Raw genomic sequence first — 18115 nt, forward strand, 5'->3', positions numbered from 1 at the left:
CAAAGAAAAGCAAATAACTTGGGCAGGACCTGGAATTTCCATGGAACTTCTAAAATAAACCACAGGTATCATTTTTTGCCTTTTGGGATTAGAATCCAGAGTTAATCTCTTTTAACAATGGAAAAAACAAAAAAAAAAACATGAATACAAATGCAAAGACCTGTTTTTTCAGCTTGGAAAGTAGAATTTGAAATATTAAAATATTTGCTGACATAGATCCAAAATATAACCTCTTTGTTCATATGCATATCATTTATATTTCTCTAATTTACTTTATAATAACTTCAGTATAGACATTATGATGTTAAACATGTGTGATGAGTTAAACTACTTTTCAGGGGCGCTCTACCCTAATCAGAATTTCACACCCCACAGGAGGTCAGCCACCCTTTAATAAGAAAGGCCAGAGGTTTGTACAAGCACTTTAAACTATCCATATCTCAATTAACATAATGATTGTTAGAAATGGGTTGCCTGATGAAAGTAAGGGCATGGCAATTAGTATAATGATGATGGAAATAAGCTGCCCTTTGTGAAATTTGGAGTAAAGATATAACGTGGGTTGTCAAAAATATTTTAGAAATACTCATCACTCTTACATGAACAGAAAAGATAGAGTTTTACAGAGAAATTTGTAGCCCATAACTTTAGGGGTTTTGTTTGTGACAAGACTATTAGAGATTTTGGTGGCCTTTTTAAGGATAATGTAGAATCTAAACTGTTGTGTGCCTTCTTTCTAACGAATGCTTCCTTAACAAATGCCTCTGTGGGTGCTCTTGCATCTCTGAACATTTCCCTGGTGATGGTGATATAATGGAAAGAACCCAGGTGTTTGCATGACCCAAATGCTTAGCTCATTTCCCAGTGTCTTCCTTGAATGGTTCTGAAGAACCTCATGTCTTACCATGACACAGGTCAGCTTCCCTGGGCTGCGAATGGATAGCGTCACATTAAATTTCTTCCTTTTAGGAAACTTCAGAAGTGATTGTCACTCACTTATTTATCGGACTTAGGATACTCCTCTTCGTTTGCATTCAATATTTCATTGTTTTGTTGCTATTGCAAGTCAAAAGCTCCTAGCACTTTGTAGCTGTTAGGCCTGATCAAATAATCGCATCAACATCCCCTCTACTGGGGACTGCCCTTTAGACCACGTTAGGACCCACATTCCCTTTCCATTGTCCTTCCTCTCTGGGCCTTTCTAGAATCCGGACTCACCCAGAGAATTCTCCACCTACAGTCCTTTAAAATCTCTGACTCCCTGTCCCTGGCTGCTGGTGCCATTTTGAGGCTCAGCCCATTTGGTTTTCCAGATGACTGAATGAATTCCTAATTCTTTACCCCTTTCAGCCTCGTGCGTTCCTCCTCTGGCGACCCCGAGTTTGCTCTTCTGAGAGTAGTAGACAGCAGCAGCTCAACCTGCGCTTACCTCGGAATCCTACTCGGGTTACAGGATCTCCAGCCTCGATTAGGCTTCCCTCCCTCCCTCAAAGGACCTGCTGAACCAGCCAAGGTGGATGCAGGATCGGGGGCCTCTCTTTCCTACTGCTGACTCAACACCAGCTCATTTCATCTCTGGTAAGTGACAACTGGATCAACCTTCCAGATTTCTGACTTGACACCTCAGACAAAAGACCTAGCACTAGGCCCCAAATCCTCTCCGCTCCTGCCTCAGCCCTGGGACCAGGTCCCACAGTCTTCCTCATCGCAGGGGACGCCCGCCACGTGGATCAGGCTGCCTTCCTCTCTCTGGAGCCTGACTAGAAGGTAGCAACCCCCTCCCTCTAGTTTAGCTCCCCAGGGAGTCTCCCTTTGCTGCTTGCCTCCTCTTCCTAATTTACACCATGGGAATTCTTTTTTGCCCGCCCCCCCTGCCCCCCCCCCCCCCCCCCCCAAAAAAAAGCACACTGGGATGTCTCCTCAGGAATCTTAACTTGCTCAGCCTTTCCACAGAGGTCTGGCCAAGCACCTTGTCCACAATCTACCAGTAAATGACTTATACCGGCCTGAGGATGGAACGTAAGATTTTAACATTCTCTGGGACTTAATTTCTGTCACCACAATGGGAAATGGTCAGAGATTCCCTACGTGCAGGCCTTCTTTACACTCTGTAATCGTCCTTCTCTCAGTCAAACTTGCTCTACTTATCAAATCCTACTTCTCCACTCAAAGCCTCCTTCTGCCAACCCTGGGCCTTTACACCCTGAGGCTTCTGATCCGTCCTTCCCCGACCTGTCACGTCCCTCAGACCCTCTCTTCAACCTTTCCAATCACTAGATTCTCTGTTCCCCTCTGGGTCCCCCGAACCCATCTTCTATGCCCCTCCTCGGCCTGGACCCCCCCCCCCCCCCCCACACACACACACACATCTATGAACTCCACCTCTGCCTCCACTCTCTTGACCCCCTTACCTCTGAGAGGTGGCTGAGGGTATTGTGTGGGTACACATCCCATTTTCCATGTCTGACCTCGCACAGATTGGGAGGAGTCTTGGGTCTTTTTCCACTGACCTGACCACGTTTACCAAGGAATTTGAGGACCTGACCTGGCATCTATGTCATCCTCTGTCACCCCAGAGGAGAAGGAGCATGTCTGGCTAGCAGCTCAGGACCATGCCGATGCCCTCCAGAGACAGGACACGGCAGCCAACCCAGTTGGCACCTACGTGGTCCCTTGAACTGACCTGAGATGGGACTAGCAAGTTAATTTTCCAGGGTGCCGGCTCCATAGCCATATGATCATCTGTCTCATTGCCGGACTCAAAAAAGCTGCCTATAAAGCGGTCAACTATGACAAACTTAATGAAATCACTCAAAATCCTGACAAAAACCCAATTCTCTTCCTCTCCCGCCTAATGGAGGCCTTACAGAAGTTTACCACCTTAGGCCACAGCTTCCCAGAGAGAACCCTTCCTTCTAAACACCCATTTTATACCCCAATCAGCCTTTCAACATATGCCAAAAACTTTGAAGTCCTTTTGAGGGATTTGTCGACCTGTATCTATTTTTCATTAACCTGGCCTTTAAGATCTTTAATAATAGAGACGAGGAGACCCAAACACAAAGGCGAGGTCAGGCTGAGGCCCAGAAGGAGGCCTTTCAGCTCCTAGCCACCACGCTCATGAACCCCAAATGAAATGCCTGTCCTCCAGCCAATGTAAGTTAGGGGCAAAGCCTCCTCTGGGCCCATGCTTCAAAGGCAACGAGGAAGAACACTGGGCCCAGTCCTGCCCAAACACAAGACCCCCGCCCAAGGTGTGAAAGGGAAGGCCACTTGAAATCAGACTGGAGTCTAGCCCCTCCAAGTCGGACCTCAGCCAGTCCAGCAAGGCCACCCTCTGGATCCAGTTTGGAGTGCCCAGGCCTCTGGGACTGGCCACTGAAGAAGCTGCCCAGGCCCTGACAAGGCCCCACAGACTTACGTCACCAAAACAGAGCCTCAAGCAACAACTATGGTGGCAGGTAAGCTGATCTCCTTTTTAAATAACACTGGGGCCACTTATTCTACCCTCCTCAGTCTCTGTTCCTGGGATGGATGGATTAGTTTCACAGCCATTAGCCACCTCACATCGACACTGCATCTTACTAGACACACACCCTTTCCCAAAGAACAACTTTCTTTATAGCAAAACTGCAAACGTTTATTTAATGCCCTGCTACTATCAGAAGCAGAAGTCATTATCCCCAAACCTTAGCATGTTATCTCTAAGGAAAAATGTGTCAGGTTTAAATGCAAGCAGCTGGAGGCCTGGAAACTGTAGTCCTAGAAGAGGTTGTGGGCCTGCTCCCCATCTCCCCCTCTTCTCCAGCCTCATGTGCCTAATTGGTCATTTAAAAGCTTTGGAGCATTTCTGGGTTAAATGATCAACTGAGATGTTTAAGTTCACATGATTTTAGCTTTTTTTAAAGAAAATCTATAAAGTAGATTTTGAACTGTTAATGTAATGTCATATGCTTTGTTGAGGGTATGTTTCTTGAAAGTGAGAGTGTTCATAAATGTCAATCTAAGAAATGCTGGTTGGTTACTTTTTGATTATCATTGGAAAATTAAGGTTTCTAAGAGTTAAGAATTCTAATTAAATTGGCAAGAAATTGTATGGTTTCGGCATTTTGAGGGAAAAAGAAAGTGAGGTAAAGTTGTAAAAAGGTTTCTAAGGAGAAATGTTAAATAGAAGTTATATGCACAGGCCAGTAATCCAGGACAAGCAGAATAGGGAAACTGAGATAGTTAAACAGCAGTTTGCAGCCATCTAGTAAATCCTATCTTCCCTAAACCGAGGACACTTAAGAGTAAGTGGTTTGCATTTTTCCTGCCCAACCAGAGGGTAGATAGCTTAAACCACCCTATTCAGGGAGACAGCAGAAGTCTAGTTAGTGCCATTTGCCGACCACACCCAAGGACAAACGAAGCTAAGAGAATAAACCTCATTTTGGTATATTTTACTACAACCCTCCAAAAACAATGTCTCTTTTCTTCCACCAGACTATTTGTCATAATTCTTGTTGTTCTAACTTTTGCCTCAATAATACTAAAATTTATCCACCAGGTTACAAGCCCTGCTTGTACTCAGGAAATAACCACCCCTAGACACCATCACAACCTCCTTTTGTGCCCAGGTCCCTCTGACCGCCAGGGGCAGAAAGCTCTGGGTGCCTAGCAAGGGGGAAAACAAGAACCTGGACCCCCGGGGAACCTAGCCTCCCCTTTCCTATCACAAGTCAGGCAGGTTAGCCCCCTGCTCTTTTCCTCCCTAAAGATAACATCTTGGTCTCCGTTGTATTTCAGCTCCAGGCCCAGAAAAGCAGCAAAACCGGACCAGTGACACTGTGGCAGCCTCAGGACCAGCTTTTACCTCCGAAGTCACTCAATAGGACCGCTGTCAAGCCTTCACCAACCAGTCTCTTGGGGAAGTCATGCTGGTGCAACCCCTCCCTCCAGCCTTGAGAAATCTGTGCAGTGTCCCAGCGACTCCAAAGCCCATCCCTCTATGATCTCGCGTCCCCCTCAGCAGTAAGTAACTATGGAAGATATGGCCTTCATCCCTATTCCATAAAACAAAAAGGCTAGACTATGTTAGGTCTGATCAAATAATTGAATCAATGCCCCCTCCCCTGGGACTGGCCTTTAGGCCACTTCACAAGGAACAGTCCCTTTCAGTTAGATCACATCCCACTTGCTAAGACCCTTATCCTTCCCCTCCAGCCCGGATACTTCTCCGCCTAGAATCCTTTAAAATCCGACTTCCCATCCCTGGGTGCTGGCACCATTTTGAGGCTCAGCCCATCTGGTTTTCCAGATGACCTAATAAATTCATAATTATTTACCCTTTTCGGTCTCATGCATTCCTCCTTTGGCGACCCTCACAGTAGCACCGTTTAAGAGGAAACTGAGAATATAAACAGGACCTGTGGAAATTTTTTCTCCAGGCTTAAAGAAATGTCCGCAAGGCAATGCAAGTGGTTTTCCCATGTCACGCATTTGAAATGTTCCAGGTGCTTTCATCCCTGTCATGTTGCAGCAATGAGCACTCCCTGTGGAACATTCTTCTTACCTCCTTGAGGATAAGGGATGGAGACTTCTAGTCTTGACATTTATTATCTGTGGAGAGCTCTGTAAGAATTCATGGCTCAAGGCACATAATCATGGTGCCACTAGTTTTATGAGGTCAGATTTAGACTTCCTCAAATATTTCAAGGAATAAGCTTCTGTGAATGGACTCATTATAATTCAATTCCTCATCTTTCTCCACAAACATCCCTCCCCCCATTTTTTCTCATCTGCCTCTCTTCGTGGCATCAATAACTCCACAGTATTGCTTGAGCTTTTAAAGTCCTGTTCCCTTTTTTTCTTACTTCATTCTACCTCCCAACTCCACCATTATCACACTTGCCACCATCCTACTTCAGAACTCTGTTCCCTTTTGTCTGAACCATTGCAGTAATAGGACTGTTTCCACTGCCTCCAAATCCATTGTCTACTTCACCTGGAAGGACACGCAAAGAAAATTCTGTTTGAGCATCTCAGAATCGCACCTGATATGAGAATCTGGGTCCCATCTGCCTTTTTTACACTATTCTACTACTATGCATCTGTTTCTCAAAGAAATGCTCTGAGTTTTCCCACTCTGTACCTTGAGCCTTCCTTGAAGACACAGTGTCATTCACCACAACCAAGAAAATTTAAGCGCATTCTTCTATGACTTCCTATTGCACTTTACAAAAAGAGCCCTGTTCATTTTCTTCCTTGCAGTCTATTTTTCTTGTCTATGTGTACGTCTAAATCCCATATTAGACTGTAAATCCTTGAGGGCACAGGTCCTGTCTCTGAGCATAGTACCGGGCATATGATGCTACCAGTGAAACAGGGTGTGGAGGTGGGTGGGGTGACTCTCACCAGAATCCATGAGAGGCAGAGCACTTGCCTCTCAGAGCATCACATCAGACAATGAAAAGGTGGGAGGACCCTGAGAAAGAGCATCTCATTGTGGGCTGACAAGCAGGGGCAGCTGAAGCTGATTTCATCAGACGGGGAATGGAGAGGGGGTTCTGGACAATTGCAAGAGGGGGAACACTGCTTCCTGAAATCCATCCTAAAATGCATATCCCTCTCTACTCAGGGTGCATTGGTAACAGAGGCACTGAAATATAAACAAAATTCTGTCATTTCTTCTCTTACATCTCTCCAAAGGTTTTCTAACTCACTCAGCATGAAACCAAGGATAATTACTCAACACAAAGGCTATATATAAAAATTCAACTGTATCACCTACAATTCCCCACTGTGGCCCTATCTACAACACTTCAGCATCAGGTCCCCACTCCGGATCTTTGAATTTCTGTTGGTTCTGTCTAGAATGCTTTTTCTCCAAAGCTCTCCAAGATTGGCCTCTAATTATCTTACAGACTAGGTCTATATGAGAGACCGTCCCTGATACAAACCTTAGGTATCTAGACAGTCACTTTCTACCACAAGAATCTTTTTAAGCAGTCTGCTTTGAAATTCTGTTTCTTTTTTATTGTTTGCTGATTGACCCATCGATTCTGAGTCTACTCCCAGTAGAAAATAAACTCCAAGAGTTGGGGAGCATCTGCTTCGTTCATTGGTTTTTCACTAGCATCTACAATATTCCCTGTCATATAGTAAGCAATAATTGTTGATTGGATAAATTGGAAAATGGAGACCAAACTGCAGATTCACTACTTAGTTTCATGTATAGTTTGGAAAAACTCAATATTAGAGTTTTTCCAAACTATGTATGACAGATTTTTTTTAAATGGCTTTGATGTTCCTTTCTGAATTCAAACCTTTTGGTAGTGAACCCAGGGCTTGGTCATGCTTTGGCCAAAGGGGCAGCAGCAAATAAGTCACAATCAGAATTGAAAAATGCTGGTCATGCCTGACTTATTTGGCTCAGTGGTTGAGCATTGATTTGTGAACCAGAGGTCACCGTTCCATTCCCACTCAGGGCATATGCCTGCATTGAGGGCTCAATACCCAGTAGGGGGCGTGTAGGAGGCAGCCAAGCAATGATTCTCTCTCATTTATAGATATTTCTATCTCTTCCTCTCCATTCCTCTCTGAAATCAGCAAAAGTATATTTATTTAAAATGTTGCTCATTTGGGCTTCCTCTCTTGTTCTACAAATTCTGAGGCTTCCATCACTCAACCAACACGCAGAAGAAGATCTGCAAAAATGACCAGCAGCTGTTCCCAGATGCTTGCGAAAGTTCAGTCAACTATCCACCTGAGACTCAAACCGCATAATGATGAACTAAATAAATGCTTGTCACTAAGTTTGAGATGGTCTGTATTGCAGCAAAAGCTAACAGGTGCAATGTGAGAGAGTAAAGCCCAGATAGTTGATCTTGAGGGAAAGAGCTTAGTACAGCTCAAACTTACTTAGACTGTTGGTAGGAATATGCAGATGCATGTTCATTGGATGTGTCCACTGCTATCTGTTGCTGCTGACCACTGGTGTCCTGGGATGAAGGTGCCACTGTCTGGGGAGAGGTATCAGCAACAACACCCTAAGGAGGCAAATAAGAACACAAAGTGTTATTGGCTTCAGCAAAGGGCCCTCTTCCAGATGGACTGCAGAGAATTCCCCTCTTCTCTTTGGCTTGAGGAAAACTGCACTCAGTTATGAAGCCACAATAAGTACTCAAAGGAAAACCACGGAGCATATGTGGCTAAGAGCTGAGAAGTTCACCTCAATGAGCTCGCAAGGAGCCTTGCCATCACGTCCTTGGAGCAGTCAAATGGCCAGAAATCATTTTGCTCGTACTTACAACTCTTCAACCAGACTTGTATGCAGCCACACTGAATGATAATTTATTAAAAAATTCATGAAGGATTTCTACAAAAAATTGTCTACTCAAGCATTTTATTGGGATAGTGCACTGTGCCATGTCTATATGATCTGGCAAAGCAATGGACTCTGACCTGCATAAGCATCTACATTAAAGTTTGGAATTCTTTTAAAAGAATACAGTTAAGGAGGTTTCCCTTCAGAAATTTGATTTTTGTTTTCCACAATAAGAACCGGAATTCACTTAAAGGTTTCAGATAAAGAGTCAAACAAACATCAAAATTTTGATTTGCTCTTTTCCTCACCTTTTCATTCTCTTGATCCTCATAGATGCCCACAAGAATGAATTTCTGAAGTTGGTCTCTTTAGGGACACATATTGGTTCCCAGAGAGGCATAGGTAGTTTTATTAGGTAATTATTAGGTCTAAAAGGCATCTGTCTGAATATATTCTCATAGTTTCACTTATAACCTTGAACACCTGCAGCAATATTGAGTTTCAAATGTTTTTGGTCAACTCTCTGCCACAAAAGATCCTTGAGGTCCTCAGAATCTGAAAATTCTCCCTTTATTAATTTAATCTTTTTCTTCCTAATACTATTTGGTATTGTGTTTTCCTGAATCGTCCACCAGTATTTAGTTGTATGGATATTGGTGAATTTTCAGTGAGTGTTTTTACATAGAAAATGAATTAATGGTTTTCCTTATAAACATAAACTAAAAGCAATATATCAGAGTGTACTTCTATTTTTATTAATGAAAGACTTCTTTTTAAGTCCTAGATTTAACTATAATTACATTGTTTTCAATAAGCCACACTATTGAATGTGTCTCATTATTTTGTAGTCATCAAAATGCTCAAATTCTGTAGATAACCATATATCTTTGGTGTTGAGATAGAGAAATGCAAATATGTAGCAGATTTTTATGTTTAAATGTTCAGGTTCATCATTTTCTCATGTCCTAGATGCTTTTTGACAGCTGACTATAGCAAGAAAAATGTGTTTTAATCACACAGTCTTAAAATTTTGAAAATCCTATTAAAACCTGTTTAATATTAACTGACACATTCTTTGGGGCCTTACAAGTCTGGGTCTGAGTTCCTAAATTACATGAAGTGTCCTCTTAAACTTCTGAGTAGCAGCAAGTTTGTCACACACAAAATGTATAAATGGATTAAAGAAGATGTGGTGTACTTGTGTATACAATGGAATATTACTCAGCCGTTAACAATGAAATATTGCCACCTGTGACAACATGGATGGATCATGAGGGTACTACACGAAGTGAAGAAAGTCAGAAAAAAAAGGACATAAACCATATGATTTCACTCATATGTGGCATATAAAACAAAAATAAATAAACTCATAGATACAGGCAACAGATTGATGGTTATCTGAGGGAAGGGGGTGGGGGATGGAGGAAGGGCAAATGGGTCAAATATTTGGTGACAGATGGAAACCGGACTTTTGGTGGTGAGCACCATGTAGTATACACAGATGCTGAATTATAATGTCGCACCCCTGAAACTTACATAATGTTACAAACCAATGTTACCTCCATTTTTTAAATGCCAATTCTGATTCAGGAGGTCCGGGTGGTGCGTGAGAGCTTGCAGTTTTAAACAAGTTCCCCAGTGATGTCTGTAATGCTGGTCCAGGGACCTCTCTGAGTAACAAGGCACTAGAGTTGCAATATTCCCCCTCCCTATTTACGGGTATTGTCGTTAACATTTGATGGGATAGAGATTTAGTCTCTGATCTTTTCTCTAAATATGAAAATGATACTTCCCTCATACTTTGATAGCAAATTAACTTATTTTATGTGCAAAGGAAAACCTAGGCATAGCCAGGTATGGGCACATATTTTCATATACTGAGCTTGCAATTTCAAATTTCAGAGAAGCACAAAAATCACACATCAGGATTCCTTGGGCTATGGGGATCACGGCATTTGTGGCTGAGGTGTATCTCTGTGACCCTCTTTCCATAAGACACAGACAGACTTACTTCAATAGAAACAGCTGTCGGAGGCACAGGCGTGTACTGGGGAATGTAGGTCCCTTGCATAGGAGCAGCAGCAGTCATATACTAGAGGGAATCAAAGAAAAATGCAGGTGAACTTGGGATTGCAACCAAAGAGGAAAGTAGAGATCACATGTGTGGCCCATGGCCAGTGCATGATTAGAGTTCAACTCTATTTTGACCAAAACTAAGGTAGTTCCTATCAGCACAGAATTACCTCTCCTTACTGATTCAGTATTAATGGCAGCCCACCTCCACAGTATCAGTAGAAATTAACCACTCCCATTCCCTCACTCTGTCTTTGTCAATAGTCTATACCAGATCTCAAATTATTTCACTTTCATATCTAAAACATAAACTCCATGAGGGCAGGGGTGATGTTCTTTATTTTCTCCATTTTCCTGCTGGCATCTATCACATAGTAGGCTCTCAACAAATTATTTGTTGAATGAATGAATCAGATTGTTAATAATAATTTATTGTCTAAATAAAAATAATAGAGGAATAATGCAAGAAATACTTATGTAGCAACATTGAGAATTGGCAATTGTCATCATTTTGTTATTTTCACGTAACTATTTTATATCTATATCTATGTATCTATATATATCTACATATATATATATATCTATACATATCTACATATATACATATTGCAGATAATGTTACCAGCCCCCTTTGTACCCTCCCCATCCCATTCTCTTGTCACTTTCACTTTCAGGATTCCCTTTGCAACTCCTTGAATTCTCCAAATTTTCTTCGTCCAAATAAACAATGAAACATTCAAACCATTTTTTTTTCACTAAGTTGTAGTATTCAGTAACATATGTATTGGGGATAACATGTATTTTTTGCAATGAAGATAGGGAGCCCCAGAAAAATTACAGTGTCATCTAACAGAAAGTCCGACCCGTATTCCTATTTCTAATACACATCTCCCTTGCAAATTCAAAGTTCTACTCTTCGACAATGGAATTTTCTATAGAATAAACTTTATTTCTGAGTTCCTAAACTTGATGGACATCACAAAACTTTAGAACCAGAATCCTCTAATGAAGATAAGATTTCTCAATTCATGCAGGTTAGAGAAATCATGTTTATGAGCCTGTGAATATTTATTCTTCTAAATTTGTTGAGTTCAAAAATTAAGGCCATGCATAAATATGCAAAACCTAAATTAGCATGCTTTACGTATCTTGGTACTTTCAGTACCCAAGAGGCAAAGTGATTCTGAATCAAGGGAATATATGAATGGAGACTAGCTCATTGGTTGTTGTTTAATATTTATGGAGAATTATAGCAGCAAAGCAATTCTGGAGTAAATGCATCTTCATTGTAAAATAAGCACTGTCCTACTGTGTCTATTGGTTAAAAAATAGAGACAGCTTTAATGAAACAACTCCAAATCAAACCAACTGACTGTTGTCTGTATTCTTGTTGCTACTAATAACAGCTAAGTGCAATTCACATATGTATGTATTAAACAGCCTTGTCACTTGGACCAAGAGCGATTGTTTGAAAGGCCTGGTGATATTACTCATTTAGCTTTATAGTTCAATATTATCCGAGCTTTCTGTGCCCTGTCCTCTGTGATAGCATTCATCACTTGTCTATTAAAATTGTCCAGACTATTATCTCCTCGAAGGGATGGGCCAAATGTCACTTATCTCTGCATCTTCTAACACACCGAAAACCTGATTCTTGATAAGTTATTGTTCAAGGCTGAATAAAAGGATACGAGTAGAAAACCTTCCACTTCCAATTACAAATCTTGCATGCCTCTTAGCCATTGATCATTCTGAGCTTTTTATATTAATGTCACCAACCCTATAAGGTTTATATAACGTTTTAAGAAATAGTTTCTCCAACTCATTGTCCTTGTATCCTTAAGCAGATAATATATTCAGGTATTTGATTGCTGTCCATTTTAAAAATAAGTATAGAACTCTGGAGTCACATTTCAGCACATACTTCACATCTAGAACCCTGTGGCAGGTGTTTTCATTAGCAACAAAACCGCTTTAGAGAGTACATTGGGGAATAATTATAGTCCCCTGACTATTTCAGACAGGTGGTTCGACTGTGTTATATAGGTTTTAAATATCCTTTGATTCAGTTTTCCCTACAATGTATTTTTTATAGAATGCTAGGCTCAAGTGAGAAAAAAGCTCTGTGTTCCAATGCACTTCAGTAATGCTGTGCACTATATTCTTTTCTTTGATACTGACATGTAATAAAACACTTTTGAGAAATAATTATTTTACAAAAGCCTAGTTAAAGTTGATTAAACCAGCATTTCTAAAACTTTTTTGAAGCACCTAATAATTTTTAGAACTAGTGCTCTAAAACATACTTTGTAAAATGTTTCTTTAATTTAATCTCAAAAATCCTAGATTTATAGCAAGTAGAAATACACACACACACACACACACACACACACACACACACACACACATATATATATAAACCAACTATGAATTTATCTAAGCACAGAGTTGATACTGTTGTGGTTCATGTTTTACCCTTAGGTCATGATTTTCTAAGAGTTAGAATATACTAGTAAAAGGATAATCCACTATGGAGCTGGTTATTTTCTTCAAAAAAAAAATTTTTTTTTTAAATTGATTTCAGATAGAGGGAGGGAGAGAAAGAGAGAAAGAGAGAAAGAGAGAGAGAGAGAGAGAGAGAGAGAGAGAGAGAGAGAGAGACATAAACATCAATGATGAGAGAGAGAATCATAGATTAGCTGCCTCCTGCATGCGCCTCCACGGGGAATCGAACCGTGACCTCTTGGTTCAGGGGTTAATGCGCAACCACTGCGCCACACCAGCTGGGCCAAGGTAGTTATTTTCTATTCTAGAGTTAGTAATTATAACTTTGCAACTGTGCCTAATAAGTGTATCCTTTGCATAAGACGATGCTATCACTGGCACCCATCTGCAGGACAGGACTTTGATCTGTCTCTGCTCCACTGTCTGCATCTCTAAGGAGGTGGTTCTGTGAACTAGATTTAGGAACATGATCTGAGGCTATAGAAAGCAATCTTCACTAGCTCACAGGAGAATCCACCCCATTTCTTAAGACCTCTCATGCCAAACTAGAGTTCCTAGGCTGTGTAGTTAATGGAAAGCATATTCTGTAATTCTTAGCTAAGCTTCTTCAAATGATTCTGAGTTATTCCAAACCTCATCTGTGTTTTAGTCAGTAAAACAGAATCGGCAAATCTTCACACCTCCGGTGACATTCAGTGAAGTGGGAATATGACCTAACTGAACTGCTTAAGGTGTAAGTTCATACTCGTCTTCTGTTTAGAACAACACTGTATGCTAGGCAGGCTGGTTCACCCATATTACACACGGAGAAACAGAGACCTACATATAATGGGAATAAACTCCAGTTCTTCTGACCTGTGATTTAGCACTTTTCAATCCACTACATTATCTTTGAAGTTAAGTAAATAAGGTCTTAGGAGGCTCCTTTTGATCATTACTATGTACTATAGATACTGTTTTTTCTTAACTAATGGAGTGTAATAACTAGTTCTGGATAAAAAATAGAATAATATGCCTATGATTAACATTTTTATTATTTAATTTCCAGACATTTTTAAATTTTACTTTATACTCAGAGCACCTGATTTTCTTCTAGGAGGGCTACCCTATATGTTTAAGTATTACTTAACTTGCTTTTATGCTACTATTCTAAAGAGAACCAGTAGAGATTTTATAGTATAAACTAGAGGCCCAGTGCATGAAATTCGTGCACTTGGGATGGGGGTTCCCTCAGCCCAAATTGTGAGAGGGCGCAGGCCAGGCTGAGGGACCCCACCTGTGCATAATTGGGGCCGAGGAATGACCATGGGAGGGCTCCAGGGCATGTCCAGCCCTTCTTGCTCAGTCCTGATCAGCCGGACCCCAGCAGCAAGCTAACCTATCAGTTGGAGCATCTGCCCCCTGATGGTCAGGGCATGTCATAGTGACTGGTAAACCGGTCGATTGTCTGCTCCCTGGTGGTCAATGCACGTCATAGCAATTGGTCAACCAGTCTCCCACTGGTGGTCAGTGCATGTCATAGCAAGTGGTTGAGCAGCCTTAGCATATCATTAGCATATTATGCTTTGATTGGTTGAATGGACAACTGGACACTTAGCATATTAGGCTTTTATTATATAGGACTAGAGGTCCCGTGCATGAAATTCATGCATGGGGGGTGGTGCCTCCACCCGGCCTGCACCCTCTCACAATCTAGGACCACTGGCTCCTAACTGCTTGCCTGCCTGCCTGCCTGATCACCCCTAACCACTCTGCCTGCCTGCCCCATGCACCTAACCACTTGCCTGCCTGCCTCATCGCCCCTAACTGCTCGCTTGCCTACCTGATTGTCCCTAACTGCCTCTGCCTCAGCCCCTGCCACGGTGGCTTCATCAAGAAGGACATCCAGAATGACATCCGGAAGGTTGTTCGGCTGTCTGGTCTAATTAGCATATTTCACTTTTATTATTATAGATGAGGTCAGTTCAGTTCAATATGCTGTGTGTGTGTGTGTGTGTGTGTGTGTGTGTGTGTTTTAATGGGAAAAAACCAACAACCCTACTTTCGGGTTGCTTTTTTTTCCCTTTGGTCATGAGTAAACTAAGGGCTTGAGAATGTTGTTTGAAAATTGGGAACAGGCACTTATTTCAAACAATTCGATGCTATGGAGTTTTATACCCTGTAAAACTATTATCTCTGGATAAACCTGTACAACAAACTCTTCTTTAGTAGACATATATTTCCTAGAGTAAAGCCTCAAGAAGTGGCAGCCTTATAAATTTAGGAGCAACTGCTTACAGGACATGGTTATAGCTATATGGAAGATCAATTCTCAGCTTTACGTAATTGGTGACAAATAACCCTGCATTTGCTTTGCAAGCACAGAGCTTGATTTCCTTAAGAGATAAAGTGCAGACAGACCTAATAATCCAGGATGCACAAAAAATTGCTTAGATCTGGGTGCTTCAAAGGTGGCTTTCATTTTACCTGGCTCGCAAGTGACACAGGACCAAGAGGAGGGCCTGTGACATAAAAAAAAAAAAATCTGTCCCTTTCACTTGATGAATCCCTTTGGATTTCTTATTTAAACTAACAAGAATGGATGTGCATCTTTGAAACTAATTTCTTTTATGAGTATTTCTCAAAAGCTAGAAAAAATCTGCCATAATTCTTTCATAAGTGAAAATTATTTTGTATTTATAGTTATTGACCAATGAGTAGGGTCTATATTCATATGAAAATTATTTTTTCTTGATACGACTGATGGGAACATTAAAATGAAGTATAGATAAAATGAACAAGTTCATACAATATTTCCCGGTAGTGTGCAGCACAAAGTTTGGCATGATTTGATAAATTGTATTTTTTGGTAAACAGTTTGATGATTTTTACATATTCTGAAAGCAACAGATTTTCACATCAATGTGGGAGACCTGGATAGCCGCTTTCAAACCCACAGAATAAATTCCAGACTCCATCACTTGCTCCAAGAAGTCTAGACACTGCATCACCAAGATATTTACACAAAGAGAAGGAAAAAAATGGTGAAACTGGAGAGGAGTTGTGTTTTGCCTGTTTAAGTTACAACAAACTGTTTCTGTTACTGGGGAACCATTGATTATTTCCAAGAAAACAAAGAAAGAAAACTTAAATTTTCAGTTTTGGATTTACTTTCTTTCCCCCCACCAAAACAAATAAAAAATGTTTGAGATGTTTCTTGTGAGGAAACATATTTTGATGATTTGTAAAGCAAAGGAGTGGCAAGAAAGTCCCCCACATTTCAATTTTTGGCATTTCCTAAAATACTTGATCAAACTTGCTCATTTGGAATCATCATTACACTGTTTAGATTGTAAATTAGTGCTTTAGCCCTTGCTATAAAATTCATAAATCCGCTTAACAAATTTCAGCAAGGAAAGCTTTCCAGGCTCTATCAAACCCAGAAAGTCAATGTGAACGATACAGGAAAGTCATAAAATGCACCTCAGAAAGGAAGCTGAGAGGATAAAGCAGCAATTGTGGTTGATGATGCTAACACCGTGCAGAGTGAATTACTTTAAGGTCATCTACTTTCTTCTAATAAAGGAAAGTTGAGGATATAGGCAACAACCTGAGTTATGATTCATCAGGGTTGGGTGAGGGGCTGAGGGAGAGGCACCGTGTTCCTTGGGTAGAGGTATCCTGCAGTTTGGATGGCATATTTTTTGAATTTGAAGAATTGTATAATCTTAATTGGGAAGCAATACTTGACTTTGAGATTGAAAATTTCTATCATTTTTGCAGGTTTGCTTAGAGCTAAGTAGTATAGCTGCCAGAGTAGAATTCTTAGAATGCCACTCAATGAATGAATGAGAGAGTATCCACAGAGAGGAGGCTATGTAAGGCTGGATTCCTACCTGGACCTGTACTGCTCAGTTCCTCCTATATCCTTTCTACGTCTGTCAATGAAATGATGAAAAAGGAAGTGGGATCTCCATCCAGAATAGGAATAGTGTAGGCTTTCATAATGTTTTATGTTAGTATTAATTTATAAAGTAGGCTACTTACTCTTTAAGATGCCAGTATGGAAATAACGAAGTAGACTGTTGTAACAGCAGTAACTATCCCTGAAGAGTAGGTGGAAGTGAATACAGATAGTAGCATATACCTCACACACTAGAAGTAAAAACACTCGAAGAGAGGAAAAGGATAGAAATGGGAGCCCAGCATTATTGGTAGCCTGTATTATCCCACCCATTTTCCCAGAATAGTACTGAGCATAACCCACAGAGAGATGTGTTGTTAAATTATTAAACAAAAAATACAGACTGTTGTATTTTGGGGGCGGGGCCATTTGTGGGTGGCATACAGCAGAGTAACAAGAATGACTCTTGGAGGTTGTTCTTAGCTTGAAATTCACAAACCCCCTTTGTAAGCAGTAGCCATGATCACAGGCTAGCGAGGCCTTCAATTTTGTAGAAAAAGTAATTTTCATGAATGTTTTTGGGGAAAAAACAACAACAAAGCCCATTAAGTTAGAGCATGTTCACAGATCATTGTGGTAGGAGTGAAAATAAAAGATAATACTATGGAAATATAGCTGATTAAGAAACTATGTTTTAAAATTTGAACTAGAAACAACTCCATATACACACTATGAATTATCTCCTTCCCCTCCTCAAATTTTTTGTGATAGGTAACACAAAACCTAGAGAAAGATCGGACAGAAGAAAGATCCAGTAAACCACAAAGGCAACTCAGAAAATAAAAATAAATCAGATAAAAACTGAAAATAAATTGTACATCAGATTTCAGACTGGAGGGGAAACTGAAAACATGTACAATGGAGTAGTGGAAATGAAAGTCTAATTGAGTTAAACAGAGAATGGGAAGCGAGAAAGTAGAAAAGATAATAGGATATTATGAACAACTTTATGCCTATAAATTTGACATCTTATATTAAATAGACAATTTTTTTGAATAGCACAATTTAGCAGAAGTGACACAAAAATAGAAAATTTGAGTAGCTCTTTGTACTAAAGAAATTGAATTAATAATCCAAAACCTTCCCACAATAAAATCTTCAGCTGATTTTTGCAAACATTTAAGAAATAAGTAATAACCAGTCTTATATAAATTCTTCCAGAAAATAACATAAAGGAACATTTCCCAACTCATTTCATGAAGCTAGCATACTCCTTATACCAAAAATCAATAGGGACATTACTAAAATGAAAAACTACAGCTCAATATATCTCATAAACATTTATACAA

General features: G+C 40.5%; 1 protein-coding gene across 12 annotated transcripts in view; it reads right to left on the reverse strand.

The window, feature by feature from the left end:
- RBMS3 (RNA binding motif single stranded interacting protein 3) overlaps window positions 1–18115 on the reverse strand; it is a 1176852-nt gene that overhangs the window by 16652 nt on the left and 1142085 nt on the right. For 7 of the 12 annotated variants that reach the window (XM_070433273.1, XM_070433286.1, XM_070433279.1 and 4 more), the window contains 2 exons: window positions 10317–10397; window positions 7896–8027 (listed from right to left, as the gene is read on the reverse strand). In XM_070433273.1, coding sequence (XP_070289374.1) covers window positions 7896–8027; window positions 10317–10397 — 213 coding nt within the window. Of the gene's footprint in view, window positions 1–7895; window positions 8028–10316; window positions 10398–18115 lie in introns of those variants that run through there. The other 5 variants (XM_070433276.1, XM_070433282.1, XM_070433277.1 and 2 more) reach the window with 1 other exon arrangement.

This window comes from Myotis yumanensis, unplaced genomic scaffold (assembly GCF_028538775.1).
Source record: "Myotis yumanensis isolate MYYU_CA2020_CCGP unplaced genomic scaffold, mMyoYum1.0.hap1 SCAF_14, whole genome shotgun sequence".
Classification (NCBI taxonomy): Eukaryota; Metazoa; Chordata; class Mammalia; order Chiroptera; family Vespertilionidae; genus Myotis; species Myotis yumanensis.